At 29.7% G+C, this 21,367-nt stretch overlaps 1 protein-coding gene across 16 annotated transcripts in view; it reads right to left on the bottom strand.

The window, feature by feature from the left end:
• LOC145279450 (E3 ubiquitin-protein ligase TRIM45-like) overlaps nt 1-21,367 on the bottom strand; it is a 556,560-nt gene that overhangs the window by 305,842 nt on the left and 229,351 nt on the right. For all 16 annotated transcript variants that reach the window (XR_013868407.1, XR_013868402.1, XR_013868415.1 and 13 more), the window contains one exon: nt 10,310-10,405. Coding sequence is in view for 12 of the 16 variants with exons in the window: in XM_080130727.1 (XP_079986853.1) it covers nt 10,310-10,359 (50 nt within the window). In the remaining 4 variants the exon portion in view is untranslated. The remainder of the gene's footprint in view (nt 1-10,309; nt 10,406-21,367) is intronic.

Here is a 21,367-nt window from a genome sequence, read left to right as displayed (position 1 = left end):
GGGAATACAAAACAAGACGAGGTAGTAGTGGGGAGAGGGGATACAAAACAAGGTGGAATGGGACAAATCTACTCTTTGTGTTTAATAGTGTTTATCAATTTAAATCAATGTTGGTTTATTTTTAATGTCGGATTCTGGAACATTCGGTGTAAATGTAGCCAATGACGTCATTTTACTGCAAATTGTTTTCAATCATTACGTAACAGCAAAGTTTATTTTGATAATCTAAGTTTACATTCAAATACAAAGGTTTTTTATTTCAATATTAACGTTGTTTGCAAAATCATTGGCATACTGTTCATTCCCATTAGTCAGAACAGCAGCAGCAGCACTGTTTTAATATATTAAAAAAAATGATAATCCATCGAAATGAAACAGTTTCAGTTTTCATGGGGAGTATAAACCATAAAAATAACGTTATGTAACTGAGGCTTTTAATCGTTTGTGAATACAATCACTCGGACACCGATGTTTAGTTTTTAAGGTTTACTAAGCAAAAAAATGACCGTTGTTGAGGCAACCAGCTGACATTTTATTTGTGTACGCATGCGAGGGATAGATAGATAGATAGATAGAGAGAGAGAGAGAGAGAGAGAGAGAGAGAGAGAGAGAGATGGGAAGATAGATAGATAGATAGATAGATATTGTACACTCGTTATGTTCAGTCATTCAAGTGGTTCCCTAACTGGTCTAGGCATTGACAGTTATTGCTCTCTCTCTCTCTCTCTCTCTCTCTCTCTCTCTCTCTCTCTCTCTCTCTCTATCTATCTATCTATCTCTATCTATCTCTCTCTGGACATTCATAAATTCATTGTTGCTCATTTTTTATGTTGTCCAAGTGTTCAGATTGTCAACTTATGTTTCTCCTCTGCTTCTTCTACCCGTGATCTTTCCCATCAAACTAATTCGTTCTATTCCACACTTTTTTTCTGTAGACATGACCCATGAATCTCATTCGTCTTTTTCGCACTCTTCTTATTAGAAACCTTTCTGTGTTTGCCATTTCTAATACTTCGTGGTTTGTTTTCTTTCCTGTTCAGAATATCTTTGAAATTCTCCTCAGGAACCAAGTTTCAGTTGCCTCTAGTCTCTTCCTCTTGGTGTTGGTGATGGTCCAGCACTCACAACCAAAATTACACATTAGTGCAATGGTGCTGTTTGTATTTCTTGGATTCTTCGCAAGGATCCATGGTGTAATGGTAAGAGTACTTGGAAAAATAAATTGTAAAAGTGTATTCTCCTGAAGGTTAAAGATTCAACCCTCAGTATGAGCGATCGAAAAATACAATTACGAATTAATTGGGACCTCTATCCAGTCATGGCTGACGGAACAAGAGCATGCAACCGCCATGAAGTAAATAAAGGGATCCGTCCGAAATTCCGTCCAAATTCCTAAGTTCGACAGAAACATTCCCGAATTTGACAAGATACACATGAAGAAGGTCGGATGTTACATCTGCCGATACGTTGTAAAAATGATACTCAATATGAGAATAGTAGTCCGAAGAATCTCTATATTAATACCATACGTGTGTCACGGTTTCCAAATTATAAATTATTTGATTGGGAAAGTCTATGTATTAAAAGGGAGAGAGATAATATGTTATTACTGGGACAACAGCATATTCTTTTCATTATTTTGACTCTCGAATGTGTATTCGTTGATATTTTATATGCTTTTATATAGAGTGATGTGGTTCTCGGTTGATTAACTGTATCTAACTGTGTCGGATATATACTCGAGAGTCAAAACAATGAAAAGAATATGCTGTTGTCATAGCCCTACTACGAACATTAAATCTATTAACATTATATCTATAAACTAATTTAATATTCGTAGTATGTTATTGTTTTTCCCCCTCCTTTTTAATAAATAGAATCTCCCTATCACCGAATATGCAATATAAAAAAAATATATAAATAAAAAAAAAATGTCGCTTTTGGGCCGTACGTGAAACTAAAATATACCTTGTTGGTCTTCTGGCTAAGATTTAAGGGTAGTATCTGTTCTGTCTAAAGGCGGTATAATGATATCGTGGGTTTCCGTGCGCACCCGACGTCCATACAATGGAAATATGTCACAGACTCCTATAAATATATTGGCGATAAACCAAAATAACAAAATATATTCTGACACTACATTAATCAGATTATTTAGATAAATACTATTACAGTTTTAACAAAAGGGATGCAATATCTCAGGATCTCTATTCACACTGAACGTTCACAGAATGTCCAGCAACAATTTATTCCATATGAAAGATGCGGCTGTGAAATTTCCACAAGTCCTGCTAGTATAAATAATACGAACAACTAATGCTCATCTTCAAAATTCAGAAACGTAATTGTGTTGGTTTATTGTTATTATATTGGTTTAATGTTTAGAGAGATGGGACAACGTGCAAGTTATTAAGAGTCATTTGTAACTACCATTAAAATGTCTGATTTTCCTAAATTTATTTTATAATAGAAAATATGATTCTTAAAATGGAATCAAGACAGTCCCAAAATAACCAAATGCATAGCTGAAAATTAATCCTGTCCACTAACAGTAACAGCGCCATTTACAAAAATCTAGACAGAATCGTCATCTAAATTTCACAAAAAAAAACTCCTCGACAATCAGAGATCTAACCTGTTAATCTGTATCTAACACTAATACTAAAATAAAAGCCGGAGTATACTCCACGCCCTGCCTTGATTGCGGCAAAATATACATAGGAGAAACGCGACGCGATCTTAACAAGAGATTATATGAACACAAAAGAAGTGTGAAAAATAAAAATACACTTAATGCTATTTTCTATCACATTATGGGGATGGTCATTTTTTTTTTTTTTTTTTTTACATTTTCACCCCAAACAAAGCACATTGCCACTTTGGTGTAGGGGGCTACTATCAGGGGAAACAACTACTGGGGTACTATGTAGGGATTTGGGGAGCAAGATGTTGGTTCACGTTGCACTTGAACTTCTGCATGTCAGTACAGTTGGGGAAGCAGTGACCAGGTATGGAATTCCAAAGTCTAGCAGTTCTGGGGAAGAAACTACCGGAGTAGAAAGACCTTTTACATCTAGGGATCTCTACAGTGTGGGGGTGGGATTTTGCAGCTTGTCGGGTCTGTCGAGGGTGTTCACGTCGTGGGGGCACAAGTGTCTGCAGTTCATCACAGCATTCACCATTAAAATACTTGTAGAACAGGCAGAGGGATGCAACGTTTAGTCGATGGGACAGGGGCTGAAATTTCGACTTTAATAATGCGAATCTCCTAAAACACATAAACAATAAATCAACTCGTCGTTTAATCGAATCTGCTCTCATTTGCCAATCTACTAATATTAATTTTATGTGAGTAAATGAAGTAGTTATATATATATATATATATATATATATATATATATATATATATATATATATATATATATACATGTATATATATGTGTGTGTGTATATATATATATATATATATATATATATATATATATAAATGCTTAATTTACATAAAGACTTCCCTCTATTAGTATATATAGCCCTAAATACACGACCCTCTCGTCATTGACCATCCCTATTGAGAAAACCCGCATAAGACGGGTGAAACGTCGATCCTCTAGGTCTCTCCGCCTCCATTTTAAATTTCATCATAGAAAATATAAAAAGTTGGGGAATTAATACATTTGTACAATCAAAGCATCACGGATGTGATGATATCCTAAGAATCATTAAAAAAAACTTCGGAATAAAAAATGACACTTCACGCTGCCGACCGCAAACGCATAAACTAATAATTTAATTAAGGATGCATTCCTGATATTTTTTATGGAAATCACTCCAGACAATGCGTGAAGCCATTTGATGTAAGGAACTAACAAGAACGAAAGATGCTCTGATCTACATTAATGATCTTCCAAATCATATCCTTACATCATTTGTAGACATTTATGCTGACGACACTACCATTTATGGTAGCACATCTAAGACAGTAAACGACCAAGTTCTCTCCAATTCTCTCTCCTCTGATCTTGAGCACGTAGTACAATGGGGAAAGGAGTGGCTGGTTACTTTTAATGCATCTAAAACCAAGCTTCTCTCTTTACATCATCAACATTCTAATCCACATTTGTCATCAATTGAAATGAATGGCTCTCGTCTTCAGGAGGCCTCAAGTTTTGACAAGCTTCTGGGCTTGACCATTACTCCTGATCTTAAATGGAACACGTATATCAATTCTGTTGCCAAGGCCGCTGGAAAAATGGTGGGATCTTTCTATCGATCCGGTAGATATCTCACTGCTGATGCTATTCTCTATCTATATAAGAGCCAGGTACGTCCAAGGATGGAATACTGTTGCCACATCTGGGCAGGAGCTGCTAGAAAGGACTTGTCCTGCCTTGATAGAGTTCAAAATAGACTTCGTAGCCTCGTAGGAGATGTCCTTTTCTCCTCCTTGCAACCTCTATCTCACAGAAGAGATGTTGCGAGTTTGTCTCTGATGTATCGTTATTTTCATGGAAAGTGTTCAACTGAGCTTCAATCTATGGCCCCCCCTCGCCAAACTTTCACAAGAAACACTCGTCTAGCTGTAAACACTATCAATAATTTCCCCCACTCTTTATCTGTGCCTAAACCTAAACGTAGATTCCATGAACAAAGCTTCTTTCTTAGAACTGCACGCCTGTGGAATAGTCTTCCGTTTTCCTGCTTTCCGGCTGACTACAATATGGTTGTGTTCAAGTCTAAAGTAAATAAGTTCTTGATGAGCCGTTCCATATAAGTTATTAAATTTACCAAATTTTCATTACTAATGATTACTATATTGACCAATTTCTACTGTACACTCTTTAACCCTTATCCTTGAGTGGCCTCTGGGCCTTGATAATGTGGTGATGCCTATGTAAAAAAAAAAAAAAAAAAAAGACCAAGGCTATAAGTAGGAGGAAAACAGTCAGCAGGAAGAGAGTTCCGCAATCTTGCAGTTTCTGAAAAGAATCTACTGGAATAAGAAGTTGTATTACAATGAGGTATTAAAGTAGTGAATTGATGAAGACCACTAGATCAATGAGTCAAACGAGCTGGAACAAAGGAAGCAGGGAATAGAGCAGATAATTCTGAAGAACAAATACCATAAGAAGTATTTAGTATCATTAGTATTTATAGAAAAGACTGAGACTAGCAACAGCATGTCTGTTAGACGGAGAGCAAACAGTATTGATTAAAAGAAATCACTATTACAAATATACAAAAACAAAAACGGAAGACTGTTTAATAAAACATTAATTTCGAATTACATTTTTTAATTTTTTCATTTTCTTAGGGAGGGCGGGCTTGTTTGGGCTCCTTTTTTCTTTTAGATTCATGAAGTATTATGAACCATATTTTTCCTGGGGTTCGAGAGTAAAGGCCCCCAAATATATTTATCGTATGTGCCACAACTATTTTATTTTAATCCGTGCACCTGAACGATTTCTGGTTCATTTTTTTTTTATTTTTTTTTGCTTTTTTTTGTCCTTTTCTTTTTCTTCTTCTTTCTATTTTGCTTCTATCACGAACAAAAGAGATGCTTACATATTCATCCCAGATCCGTGCGTTGTAAACTGAGATGCCTACTTGCTAAAGCCATTGCTTTGCCTCGCGATCAGCCTCTTCCGATGTTGCTTTCAATTGCTAACCCTCCCGCCTTTTTTTTTTTTTTTTTTTTTTGCTCTTGTTTCGACTATCGCTAAAATTACAACTCAAGTCGACGCTACATACGTTAAGGTCTCTGCACGGCAACTAAAGCTACTATTGCTGCTACTACGTCTAAATGTTTTCGAATTCTACCAAGTTACAGTCGATCTGCGAATCCTCCCTCGCTGAACAAACTTCTTCATCAGTTGAAAGTTCATCGGTGTCAACATACCTCGAATATCTGCCGTAAGATACAAGTGCGCGAAAGAAAGAAAATGTCTAAGAAACGGCTGTTCTCAACATACGCTAACGATGAACGCGTTACTTCAAACTTAAACATCACTATTTAAGACCATATGATTTAGCGATAAAAGTCTCGATTTCTATAAAGTTACGTAGGCGTATATGTTTATATATTTTTGTGTAGAGTTTTCACTCCGAAGCTAATCAATCTACATTATCTATAAAAGTGAGAATGTGTGAGGACACTTCTCAACCTATATACTCAACGAATTTTGGATCTACAGACTTGAAATTTAGTATATAGGGTATTCAGACATGCGGAAACCTTTAAATAGGTTTTCATCTGAAAAAAAAGGACTGTTAAGGGGTCAAAAATTTTAAATTGTTACCTGAGTGTCATCGGATTTTTATCTGCTTTTCAACTGTTTCACGAATGCGCATGCGTGAATCGTTCACATGGCATATTACTTATATTAAGAATAAGTAGTTTGAAAACATTGTTTATAGGTCAATCAAGCTGGCCTAATGGTTATCGTCATTGACTCACTGTCAGTAGGTTTTGGTTTCGATCTCAGCTCGAGTATTATTTTTACTTACAAAAAGTGAACTGTTTAGAAAAAACATGATACTCGCATGCATATATCTCAGTAACTTTCCGTTTTTTTTTTTTGTTTTGTTTTTTTTGTGGTATTTTTAAAGAAATGTGATCTAAATGTAATTTTTGTTTTAAATTTTTCCTTGGTTTTAAAATTTATTTTATTGTATTATTTTATATTAATATCAACAAGATTCAAATGTGATTCAAACTTTTCAATAGCAACTGTACATATATTCTAAACCAGCAAGATAATTATATTTGACAAAATAATAACACCATAAACATTTTGTATTGGGTGTATAAACACGTCATGGAACTTACCATGTTTGGAACAGCCAGGTGACTAACGCAAGGTTGCAGATTTTTAGAGAGTTGTAATGTTATCTGAAATCCTATTTGAAAATTCAAATATTTCAGATTAACATTGCATTTGATTCGTGGTCATTAGATACCAATTAAGAAAGCTGCCATGAATTTAATTTTCTTCTTAAGATCGTTTAAGCGTAAGCCGTATTTTCAAAAATCAAACTCATATGATGGATTTGGATCAAAATTGGATAAGGATTCCGAACATAAGTTTCAGTAGCATTATTACTTTTAATTTTAATCTACGTGAGTGTAATAAAAATTATATAAAATTTTTCGAATCTGAGAATTAATTTTACCTATCCTGGGACGGGTAATGTTCTAGTTTGCATAAAACACGCGCGAAAGCGCAGCGAAACTGTAATTCCAAACTTGAGCGTGGCAGACATGTGAACAGACCGAGCCTCATACAGTGAATAGTTGGACGCATCATCCATTGAATCAATTGATGAAAATGCAACTGCAAATTAGACAGACCAACAAAAGAAAACGTGACAGACCAACGAAAGAGATGCTTGGAATCATCGGAAAATGTAACCAAACCCGGAAATTTCCTGTTTCGTTTCGTAAGAAAGTTTTCACAAACAGATTATACATATATTAGTGATGGAACGATTCCAATATTTTTCCCGATTCCGATACAATTACTGATTCCGATTGATTATAAATTTCTAAATATTTAACTATAAAGTTGCTATTTTTTCTGATTATCGTAAAAATTATTATTTTATCTGTAAGAAAAAAAAATATTTTTAGGATCGGATATTTTCGATTTTCAATATTTATCGGATGAATTTCTGTACAAAACATCTAAGAACACTGCCAGACATATAAATTAGCTTTGTGTGAAATTTGCAAAAGATAAGCTCAGCCGTTTCGGAACATATGAGGAATGAGCACACACACACACAAAGTGACTTTTTAAATTGTAGAGATTTTTACTTTTTTCAATTTAATTATTGTTTTCAGTTTCATTTTTCCTTTAATTTTTGACATGCAAAAACCGTGCTTTATTATAAACATAAACTATTGATAAGAAACGATATATTTTAGATGTCTTTGTTTAACTTTAAAACATGCTAATGTCTGCAAAATGTCGCTCAGTGCGCATGCTCGAATATATATTAATATTTCGACTGTTGTAAAAATGCATATATGTTTAAACTTAATTTTAACTTACGATTAATGTTCCAAAGAAATCACTGTCTGCTGAGTAAAATTCGTTTTTGATGCTGTTTAATATTGCAGTAAACGTTCCTTCCAAACAATGAAAGTAGACATCTAGGGAAGCCGCGTATGCTGACGTCACTTCCGCATTGTCTATTCAGAGTCTCGCCTCAACAAAACTTGAAATACATTATTCGTTATTTTTTGGAAGATTGCCCGATCAAATAATTACATTCTCATATCGTTTCACTTCTGCGTTTATAATTTTCTTAATCATCTTCGTCGAGAATTAAAACCTCACTGATTCAACAGATTCCCGGAAGTTAACAAAAGATGGCAAATTAAAAGGCGCCAAATTAAACAAAGATCGTTACACAGCACCATCTTGTTCTAATTTTTTTTTTCTGATTAGGTTATTTTAATCTTCCATGATGATTTTATTTTCGGACAAGGAAGCCACACAAGAAACTGGGGTACAAGAACCACATTTCACATTTTACAAAAACCTAAACTAAAGTTAGATGTTGATTGTGTGAAGCAGAAAGATTCGGATGCTTAGACTGATCGAACAAATTCACGTTTTAAGAAACAGGCATTTTTAACCGATCGGCAGTTAAGCTTAGGTAATTGGTGACATATTGGTTGTTAGGCTCCTCTTGTTGCCGTTACGAATAAGGAAATGATAATTGAACAGTTCTACGAATTTATAATTCACCAATCTATCCGGCCGGTAATAGTCCCTTGTAGAATTTAATAGAATCATTTTATAATTATTGAATATTGTTAACATTCTTCGATTAATCATTAAACAATGAAGACAAAATAATCATCATGTATAAGAGGTGAGTGTAGTTTACTTGAAGCATTGTATAGTATGTAGTTAAATAGAATTGTAGAAGGCGGTACAATGCAGAAGTAACGGAAAGACACAAGCTGAAGCAGGTGAGAAATTTATTAATACAACTTATAAATACATGTGTACATATTCATATTTCATATACGCAGTATATTTATATTTGCACAGTGGTCACCTGTGAAAGTCGGTCTGGTGGTATGTCCGTGTAATATAATATTTCGAGAAAGATCTCTTCGTCATATGAAATATGAATATGTACACATGTATTTATAAGTTGTATTAATAAATTTCTCACCTGCTTCAGCTTGTGTCTTTCCGTTACTTCTGCATTATACCGCCTTCTACAATTCCATTTAAATCATCATGTATGTTTCGAAAGGAAAACCAAATCCTATTCTCTCAGCATACGCGCGCCCGCAGTAAACACATGTGTGTGGGCATATATATATATATATATATATATATATATATATATATATATATATATATATATACGTTTATGGGGAAAATATGCTTATTCAATTATATTTCACCGTTTATTCATCCTTTTATTTATGAAACTCGATGTATGCTGAATTTAACGACAGAACATATACAATTAAATTACAAAAATGTATATTCCAAATTTCAATATGTTGTTCATCTTACCGTTTATTTTTTTCAGCATGTTAAAATGTTCAGTTCTTGACAGCAACTGTTTCGTAACGCAGAAACAATTATATAATAATTGAGGTCATGACAGGTTTCGTATAAGCTGTATTACTTGAAAGGTCTCTAGTTACTAAAAACTAGCTGACCGAAATATGCTCATGTCTGTGTAGCAACATATTACTGCTTATGTAAAAGCAAATAAAAAGCATATATATATATATATATATATATATATATCCCTCTCTCTCTCTCTTTCAGCATATATATATATGTCTTTCTCTCTTTCAGAATATATATATATATATATATATATATATAATTCAGGTATTTAAAATTCTCTACCACTTAGTTATATGAATTTGAACAAAAAGATGGCGCTCCCACGCTGCTACTTTCGCTAATAAAAACAACAAAATTAACTTATATATATGTGTGTGTGTGTGTGTGTGTGTGTGTGTGTGTGTGTGTGTGTGTGTGTGTGTGTGCGCGTGTGTGTGTGTGTGTGTGTGCGTGTGTGTGTGTGCGTGTGTGTCTGTGTGCGTGCGTGTGTGTGTGTGTGCGTGTGTGTGTGCGTGTGTGTGTGTGTGCGTGTGTGCGTGTGTGTTTGTGTGTGTGTGTGCGTGTGTGCACATATAACAGAACTAGAAAATAAGTGTATTTACATCTGCAAACAAAACAAAAATGTATCATGTTTTCGTAACATTCACGAAAAGTTCATTATGAGTAAATCGATACTGATTTTTGATTGGGATTCGTTTCCTTACCTTCTACGATCTGCCTTGGAAGTTATGGCTGTGTCAGCATGGTCATCCATTAGTTCACGTTCTGCGCATGCAGTAGAAACTGGCTTTGTTGCTAAACTGAAAAGAATTGAAATAAAAAAGATTACAGCAATTTACAGGTTGACAAGAAAGTTCTTGCGGTTTTTAACTTTTCAATTTAGATGATCAAACAAAAATTTATTGGTCGAAATAAACACCATCAGAATTAACATACTTTCGCCAACGCAAAACAATTGTATTTATGCAAGTAACGTAAAAAAAATCGTTCTGATGGCGATGAAGCTGCTGAAGACCTTTTTGATATTATTAAGGTTTTTGAAGCATTTTTACGCAGAAAAGTTGTCGAGATGCTTGAGAAAAGTGGTAGTCGGTAGGTGAGAGGTCTGGGGAGTATGACGGATGAGGTAGAGTCTCGTAGTCAAATTCGTTCAACTTCTACACGTTTATCAACGTCCAACGTTCCGTGTTTGGATTGGCCTGCACAATCTCCAGACTTCAATCCTATCGAAAACGTATGGAATTACAGCAAGCAACAGCTACGCAATGATACAATTTCAAATTTGGATAAACTTTGGACAAAAATTAAAGAAAAGTGGGATGCGCTTTTCCCGGAGTATTGCTGCAGTCTAATTCAAGGAATTCCCAAAAGATTGCAGGCTGTCAAATTGCAGAAGGGCTATTCTACTAAATATTAACTAGTTCATTGTGTTGCTGTTGTATTTGTGTTGCATTAATGTCCTAACGTTACATTTAAATAACAATTTTCCATTGTGCGGACATTCTTTTTGCCTCCTCAATTTAAAGTTATGTTTTTAAATTGACGTGAGCACTAGAATATTTCAATAAAAAGTCAAATATGAACAGGTAAAATTATAGAAGAATAAAAGGCCAATCAAATGAGGTATAGTTTGTTTAAACAGTTACATTAAATTTAGTTTTAATTTGAAGTTTGAAAAAATTACAAGTGCGGACTTTCGTTTTGCCGCCTGTGTGTATATATATAATTATTTACTATAATACTTATTAAATACCTACATATACTAGTGTTTCATCCGTTCGGGAATCTTCAATGCAGGGAGTCACGATTAACATTGGTCGATAGATTATAACCCGACGACAGAAGCTATCTCTGGCTCCAGAGAGAGAGAGAGAGAGAGAGAGAGAGAAAGAGAGAGAGATAGTATATAAGAAAACGACAATATAAAAATATATACTAATGCATATAGATTTATTCATTTATTCAATAAGAATGATACATCAATCATGGGTGTAGGATAAGTAAAATTCTTTATACCATGGTATTTCGAAGCCTAATGCTTCTCATCAGTAGAGGAGAGAAGATGCTAGGTAACATAATAGGGATGCGATGTCTACATTAGGAACGAAATAATTGTGCAATATGAGATAAAATTTGGAGACTGTTTGGGGATGGAATGCGAGAACTAAAGTGGTCTTTGTCATATTTGTGGAATATAACTTTTATTATGTAATGAATGGGTATAGCACGTATGCCATGGCGGGTTTGATATATACGTGCAATATGCGTAACTAAACACTCGGGAAGAATATAGTGTAAGTGAATTAAAGAGGATGTTTAATTATATATATGTTTAATGTTTATTTAATTATATATATTAATAATGTTTATTTAATTATATATATTAATAATGTTTATTTAATTATATATATTAATAATGTTTATTGAATTATATGTATTAATTATGTTTATTGAATTATATATATTAACAATGTTTATTTAATTATATATATTAACAATGTTTATTTAATTATATATATTAACAATGTTTATTTAATTATATATATTAATAATGTTTATTTAATTATATATATTAATAATGTTTATTGAATTATATATATTAATAATGTTTATTTAATTATATATATTAATAATGTTTATTTAATTATATGTATTAATTATGTTTATTGAATTATATATATTAACAATGTTTATTTAATTATATATATTAACAATGTTTATTTAATTATATATATTAATAATGTTTATTTAATTATATATATTAATAATGTTTATTGAATTATATATATTAATAATGTTTATTTAATTATATATATTAATAATGTTTATTTAATTATATATATTAATAATGTTTATTTAATAATATATTAATAATGTTTATTTAATTATATATATTAATAATGTTTATTTAATTATATATATTAATAATGTTTATTTAATTATATATATTAATAATGTTTATTTAATTATATATATTAATACTGTTTATTTAATTATATATATGTTTAATGTTTATTTAATTATATATATTAATAATGTTTATTTAATTATATATATTAATAATGTTTATTGAATTATATATATTAATAATGTTTATTTAATTATATATATTAATAATGTTTATTTAATTATATATATTGATAATGTTTATTTAATTATATATATTAATAATGTTTATTGAATTATATATATTAATAATGTTTATTGAATTATATATATTAATAATGTTTATTTAATTATATATATTAATAATGTTTATTTAATTATATATATTAATAATGTTTATTGAATTATATATATTAATAATGTTTATTTAATTATATATATTAATAATGTTTATTGAATTATATATATTAATAATGTTTATTGAATTATATGTATTAATAATGTTTATTTAATTATATATATTAATAATGTTTATTTAATTATATATATTAACAATGTTTATTTAATTATATATATTAATAATGTTTATTTAATTATATATATTAATAATGTTTATTTAATTATGTATATTAATAATGTTTATTTAATTATATATATTAATAATGCTTCTTGAATTTATATATATTAATAATGTTTCTTGAATTATATATATTAATAATGTTTATTTAATTATATATATTAATAATGTTTATTTAATTATATATATTAATAATATTTATTAAATTATATATATTAATAATGTTTGTTTCATTATATATATTAATAATGTTTATTTAATTATATATATTAATAATGTTTCTTGAATTATATATATTAATAATGTTTATTTAATTATATATATTAATAATGTTTATTGAATTATATATATTAATAATATTTATTAAATTATATATATTAATAATGTTTGTTTCATTATATATATTAATAATGTTTATTTAATTATATATATTAATAATGTTTATTTAATTATATTTATTAATAATGTTTATTTAATTATATATATTAATAATGTTTCTTTAATTATATATATTAATAATGTTTATTGAATTATATATATTAATAATGTTTATTGAATTATATATATTAATAATGTTTATTTAATTATATATATTAATAATGTTTATTGAATTATATATATTAATAATGTTTCTTTAATTATATATATTAACAATGTTTATTTAATTATATATATTAATAATGTTTATTTAATTATATATATTAATAATGTTTATTGGATTATATATATTAATAATGTTTATTTAATTATATATATTAATAATGTTTATTTAATTATATATATTAATAATGTTTATTTAATTATATATATTAATAATGTTTATTTAATTATATATATTAATAATGTTTATTTAATTATATATATTAATAATGTTTATTGAATTATATATATTAATAATGTTTATTTAATTATATATATTAATAATGTTTATTTAATTATATATATTAATAATGTTTATTTAATAATATATTAATAATGTTTATTTAATTATATATATTAATAATGTTTATTTAATTATATATATTAATAATGTTTATTTAATTATATATATTAATAATGTTTATTTAATTATATATATTAATACTGTTTATTTAATTATATATATGTTTAATGTTTATTTAATTATATATATTAATAATGTTTATTTTATTATATATATTAATAATGTTTATTGAATTATATATATTAATAATGTTTATTTAATTATATATATTAATAATGTTTATTTAATTATATATATTGATAATGTTTATTTAATTATATATATTAATAATGTTTATTGAATTATATATATTAATAATGTTTATTGAATTATATATATTAATAATGTTTATTTAATTATATATATTAATAATGTTTATTTAATTATATATATTAATAATGTTTATTGAATTATATATATTAATAATGTTTATTTAATTATATATATTAATAATGTTTATTGAATTATATATATTAATAATGTTTATTGAATTATATGTATTAATAATGTTTATTTAATTATATATATTAATAATGTTTATTTAATTATATATATTAACAATGTTTATTTAATTATATATATTAATAATGTTTATTTAATTATATATATTAATAATGTTTATTTAATTATATATATTAATAATGTTTATTTAATTATATATATTAATAATGTTTATTTAATTATATATATTACTAATGTTTATTTAATTATATATATTAATAATGTTTATTTAATTATATATATTAATACTGTTTATTGAATTATATATAGTAATAATGTTTATTTAATTATATATATTAATAATGTTTATTTAATTATATATATTAACAATGTTTAGTTAATTATATATATTAATAATGTTTATTTAATTATATATATTAATAATGTTTATTTAATTATATATATTAATAATGTTTATTTAATTATATATATTAATAATGTTTATTTAATTATATATATTAATAATGTTTATTTAATTATGTATATTAATAATGTTTATTTAATTATATATATTAATAATGCTTCTTGAATTTATATATATTAATAATGTTTCTTGAATTATATATATTAATAATGTTTATTTAATTATATATATTAATAATGTTTATTTAATTATATATATTAATAATATTTATTAAATTATATATATTAATAATGTTTGTTTCATTATATATATTAATAATGTTTATTTAATTATATATATTAATAATGTTTCTTGAATTATATATATTAATAATGTTTATTTAATTATATATATTAATAATGTTTATTGAATTATATATATTAATAATATTTATTAAATTATATATATTAATAATGTTTGTTTCATTATATATATTAATAATGTTTATTTAATTATATATATTAATAATGTTTATTTAATTATATTTATTAATAATGTTTATTTAATTATATATATTAATAATGTTTCTTTAATTATATATATTAATAATGTTTATTGAATTATATATATTAATAATGTTTATTGAATTATATATATTAATAATGTTTATTTAATTATATATATTAATAATGTTTATTGAATTATATATATTAATAATGTTTCTTTAATTATATATATTAACAATGTTTATTTAATTATATATATTAATAATGTTTATTTAATTATATATATTAATAATGTTTATTGGATTATATATATTAATAATGTTTATTGAATTATATATATTAATAATGTTTATTTAATTATATATATTAATAATGTTTATTTAATTATATATATTAATAATGTTTATTTAATTATATATATTAATAATGTTTATTTAATTATATATATTAATAATGTTTATTGAATTATATATATTAATAATGTTTATTTAATTATATATATTAATAATGTTTATTTAATTATATATATTAATAATGTTTATTTAATTATATATATCAATAATGTTTATTAAATTATATATATTAATAATGTTTATTTAATTATATATATTAATAATGTTTATTTAATTATATATATTAATAATGTTTATTGAATTATATATATTAATAATGTTTATTTAATTATATATTAATAATGTTTATTTAATTATATATATTAGTAATGTTTATTTAATTACATATATATTAATAATGTTTATTTAATTATATATATTAATAATGTTTATTTAATTACATGTATTAATAAGTTATAACTATGGAAGGGGGTTACTTGAAATAAGGTATTTATGCTAGGTCCGTCTATATTATTCATTCATAATTTGTATTTTCCCCCTTTATAAGGTATCCCGTTATCTTTATTCTTTTATTATATTAATTATTTCTGATGATTTATACTTTATTTACATACTATGTTGTAATTCCAACCCCCTAATTATGGCGCTTGTGGAAAAGGCATGCTCCCATTTCTGGACCCGTGTCGTCCTCCCAGTTCCGGACCCGTATCGCGGCAGTGATTGTTACTAAAGGCGACTACGTTCAATAAATGTCAGCTCTACTACAAGTTACCTAAATTGGTTCTTTCAATAAAAGTTTTAAAATTAAGCTGTAGTTTTGTTTTCTCTAGGGCGACAACTTTATCGTTCCACCCGGTATATTTTCTTTTTTTTTTACATAAGCAACACCACTTATCAAGGCCAAGAGGCCACTCGAGGATAAGTGTTAAAGAGTGTACAGCAGTCAATTGGACAATATAGTAATCGTAAGTAATGGAAATTTGGTAAATTTGTTAACTAAAGTGGAACGGCTCATCAAGAACTTGTTTACGTTGGACTTGAAGACAACCATATTGTAGTCAGCTGGAAAGCAGGAAAACGGAAGACAATTCCACAAGCATGCAGTTCTAAGAAAGAAGCTTTGTTCATGGAATCTATGTTTAGGTTTAGGCACAGATAAAGAGCGGGGGAAATTATTGATAGTGTTTTCAGCTAGACGGGTGTTTCTTGTGAAAGTTTGGCGAGAGGGGACCATCGAACACTTTCCATGAAAATAACGATACAGCACTCGTAATATCTCTTCTGTGAGATAGAGGCTGCAGGGAAGAGAAAAGGACATCTCCCACGAGACCACAAAGTCTATTTTGAACTCTATCAAGACAGGACAAGTCCTTTCTAGCAGCTTCTGCCCAGATGTGGCAACAGTATTCCATCCTTGGACTACCTGGCTCTTATATAGATAGAGAATTGCATCAGCAGTGAGATATCTACCGGATCGATAGAAGGATCCCACCATTTTTCCAGCGGCCTTGGCAACATATTTGATGTACGTGTTCCATTTAAGATCAGGAGTAAACGTCAAGCCCAGAAGCTTGTCAAAACTTTAGGCCTCCTCAAGACGAGAGCCATTCATTTCAATTGATGCCAGATGGGAATCAGAACGTTGATGATGTAAAGATAGAAGCTTGGTTTTAGATGCATTAAAAGTAACCAGCCACTCTTTTCCCCATTGCACCAATTGCTCAAGATTAGAGGAGAGAGAATCGGAGAAAACTTGATCGTTTACTGTCTTAGATGTGTTACCATTGATGGTAGTGTCATCAGCATAAATGTCTACAAATGATGTAAGGGTATCTTTCCACATTACGTTTTGAAACTTGATTCTGCTAAGATCGGCGTTTGACAGAATATGATTTTGTGTCAATTTCGGTAAAACCCTCTTCTTGTTATTTGCGTTTGTTGAAATTTCTCTTCTCAATATTCTGGCAAAATTTTAAAAGACGTTGAATTATTGTGAATCTTGTTTTCAGTCTCGTTAGATTAAATTGCACAATTTTATCTCTCATCGACTCTTAACACTTTGAGGTCGACAGTTACTAAAGAGTTCAATGATAGTTAAATATTATGGCGAAACGTTGTGAAAATGACACTCAAGATGAGAGCAGTAGTTCGATGAATCCAAATAATACGATGAATATGTTTGAATGATTGACAATCTGTCACGAGGAGTACAAGTTTGCCTCTAACGCCGTAGATTTCATGCAAATCGGTCAAGATGATTAAAACTTGAAAGATTATAAAAAAGTTTTAAAAAAGTTTTTATTTGAAATTTTATAAACGTTGATAAAAGTTTTTATGAGATTTTTACTTTTATTTTGGGGATCACCTATGTAAACTAAAAACAAAGCAAATTAACATGTAAATAGTTTCAAGAACTTCGGCTAAGATCCAAGTGTAGTATCTGTCTTATGTTACACTTAAGTTAATTTGTCTTTAGTCAATGTAGGGAAATCCTTCTATACTAAGGCATTTTGTTTTTGCCTATTGCCAGAGCAGTGGCGTGCAGGGAACTTTTCAGTGCAGATGCTCAAGTGAAAAAACGGTGTCTAGGTGGGGCATTCCTCTGAAAAGGACACTTTTAAACTAAGTAAAAGGGACAGGTGCTTGGGCATCCCTAGCACCTCCTTCTGAATGCCCCTGTGCCAGAGTGTCCCTTTCTCGAACATTAGTAATGACCTTGTGTCACATTTTTCTATAGTTCAACAAAACACCATTGTCGGTTTGAAATATGCTTCGAAGATATTTCTATTAAATTGATTGAAAATGTGGCTATATTATAAAAGCATTCGTTGAAACGATGGCGAAATGTTCGGCGTTGTCATGGCAACCAATACAAATCGGATGATGGCAGGTGGGCAGAAAAGTAAATGAATCCGGGAAAATGCCAAGAAGCTGTTTGCTTTTTTTATAAACTATGCTAAATTAAAACGAAGGTGAAGACAAGGTTGGATAAAAATAATGCAATCGGAAAAGTTTTAAAATGGCGGTCACTATAGTTCGTGGGTGTGGATCAAGTAGACAAAATGCTGTTCCTACGTCACATGTTTGAGTCATTGGAAATGTTTACTTGGAGCATAGACGTGAAGATAAATATGAACAAACATGTGTATATGTGTGTATATGTGTGTATATGTGTGTATGTGTGTGTATGTGTAAGTGTTTTAAGAAGGATGTTAGCAACGTACAATACTGGAATGTTGAAGTGACGTGACATATAAACAACAAACAAACGAAGGCTGAATTTAAATAAAAAATCTTCGTATATCTTTTTTTATTTTTCAAATAAATAAATATAGATTTACTGTTTAATGGCGAGAAAATGTCTTTGATGATTTCAAAAATAAATTCTATTTCTCAAAAAAGAAAGCAAACCAAAATATCTCGTCAAGACCAACAACGAATACAGAGTGCCCCAAAAAAACGGGCCCCATGTACACGCTATGTGATATCTCCATTATTTATTCACCAATTACTCTTATTTTACAGGACATGGCAGAATCAACGACCGTGAATACACCAAGACCCCAGTGGGAGCTGGGACAAAGAATACACTGTGTTAAATTTTACTACAAGACAGACTCGTTTAAGAAAACCCAGGACAGTTTCATGCGTCAGTTCGAATGTGAAAAGGCTCGATTCAAAAGCAGATTTCAGAACTGGGTGGACCACTTCAAGAAGTATGGGGCCGTGGAGAACCTCAACGCTGCCAGAGAGAACCGTCTAAGCCACTAGGTATGTCCCAAGAAGCGAACAGCCGAGCTGGTCGAAAGAGTGAGAGAGTCTCTCCATCAGAGTCCGAAACGCTCTGTGCGTAAGCGCAGTCAATCCCTCGGTATGTCCCATGAAACTTGCAGGAGAATGCTGGTGAACGATATCAGGGCTTACCTATACAGAATACAGACGCTACAGACCCTTACAGCCTCAGACAAAAGCAGAGGAGGATTATGGCAGTCAAGATGCTCAAGAAGATCGAGGAGACACCAAGTTTCCAAAATCTGCTTTGGACCTCATTTGAATCCCACTTCTATCTTGATGGAAAGGCGAACTCCAAGACAAATGTCTTCTGAGGGTCCACCAAGCCCCTGCACTCTCCTAAGTGCACGGTGTTGGCTGCAATCTCGGCCAGAGGCATCATCGGACCAATCTTCATCGAAGAATCTGGCGCAGCAGTGACAGTCACCAAGGAGCGGTATGTGGAGGTCCTCAAAACCTTCAAGAGTGAACTCCAGGCCATCTACCCGTCGCTCATGAGCAAGTTCTGGGTCCAGCAGGACGGAGCAAGTTCTCACACCTCAAACCTGTCCCGAGATTGGCCGAAAGAGAACTTCGGAGGCTGAGTGATCAGTTTCAAGAATGATTTTGAGTGGGCACCCCATAGCCCGGACCTAAGCCCCTCAGATTTTTTTTCTTTGGGGCTATCTTAAGGACAGAGTCTACGCAGGGAAACCCAGAACCATCACGGAACTCAAGGAAGCCATCAGGGAGGAGATGGGAGCCATTACCAATTCGGTCTGTAAGAACGTCATGGACAACTTCGTGCTGCGCCTCAAGAAATGCATGGAGCTAAATGGAGGCCATCTAGTTAGGGTATGGTAGAACGGAGAAAAAAAGGCCAAAAACCCTAGTGTTTTGATGTGATGTTTGGAATATAATAAACTAGTCATGACCAAAATCTCATTTCATTCGGACAAAACGCTAAGAAACGGGGCCTAATTAGAGTTGGGGCTCGTTTTCTGAGGGGGGTCACCCTGTATATATAGGGATGTGTACGTATATATATGTACGTATATATATATATATATATATATATATATATATATATTGAATAAGGGTTCAGTATGCAATCTTCAGCAGCTCCTAAATTCTGTGACAGCACATGCATAATAATAATTATAATCCTGCAAACGTCCGGCAGTCCGGCACACTCTTCAGCAGATGGTTAACTTACATATGTCAAAGATGCCTTCCTGAATAAACAGGTAACCCTGTTTTGTTGTGTGCTTCGAAACCACAATAGCATCCATATTTATTTTTGGTGAATTTTTCTCGTGCTTTGCCTTCATATATGAGTCGTGGAATTGTATTCATCTGCAAAAGATCTAGCTAATTTGCATATTCTTTTAAACAGTCATTTTAATTGATTCCCTATTAGTTTTTTCACTATTTATAAGGGATGATCATCATTAGTTAACTATTACGTGTAATTATATTCATGCAGATATTCTACATTATTTATACTTGCGTAATATTTGCGTAAAAAGTTTATAATAAACACAAACCTCTTTCTATATATATGTATGTATGTGTACGTATGTATATATATAAATATATATATATATATATATTTATATATATATATACATATATATATATATATATATATATATATATATATATATATATATATACTTAATATATATATATAATTGTATGTCAGATCATGTCATATGCTACTGGTAACATGTAACCCAGTACTACCTGCCTCATGGTCGGGTCACCGGCGACTAAACTGGTTCCCCCACCAGACTTGTTTGGTGAGGAGGACGGCTAGTCTCCCTGAAGGATTAAAAACAAG

The sequence above is a fragment of the Euprymna scolopes genome, chromosome 1 (genome assembly GCF_053919585.1).
Source record: "Euprymna scolopes isolate OS-2025 chromosome 1, ASM5391958v1, whole genome shotgun sequence".
In the NCBI taxonomy this organism is placed as follows: Eukaryota; Metazoa; Mollusca; class Cephalopoda; order Sepiida; family Sepiolidae; genus Euprymna; species Euprymna scolopes.
The sequence above is the reverse complement of the archived record's forward strand: the minus strand, read 5'-3'. Positions and strand labels throughout refer to the sequence as shown.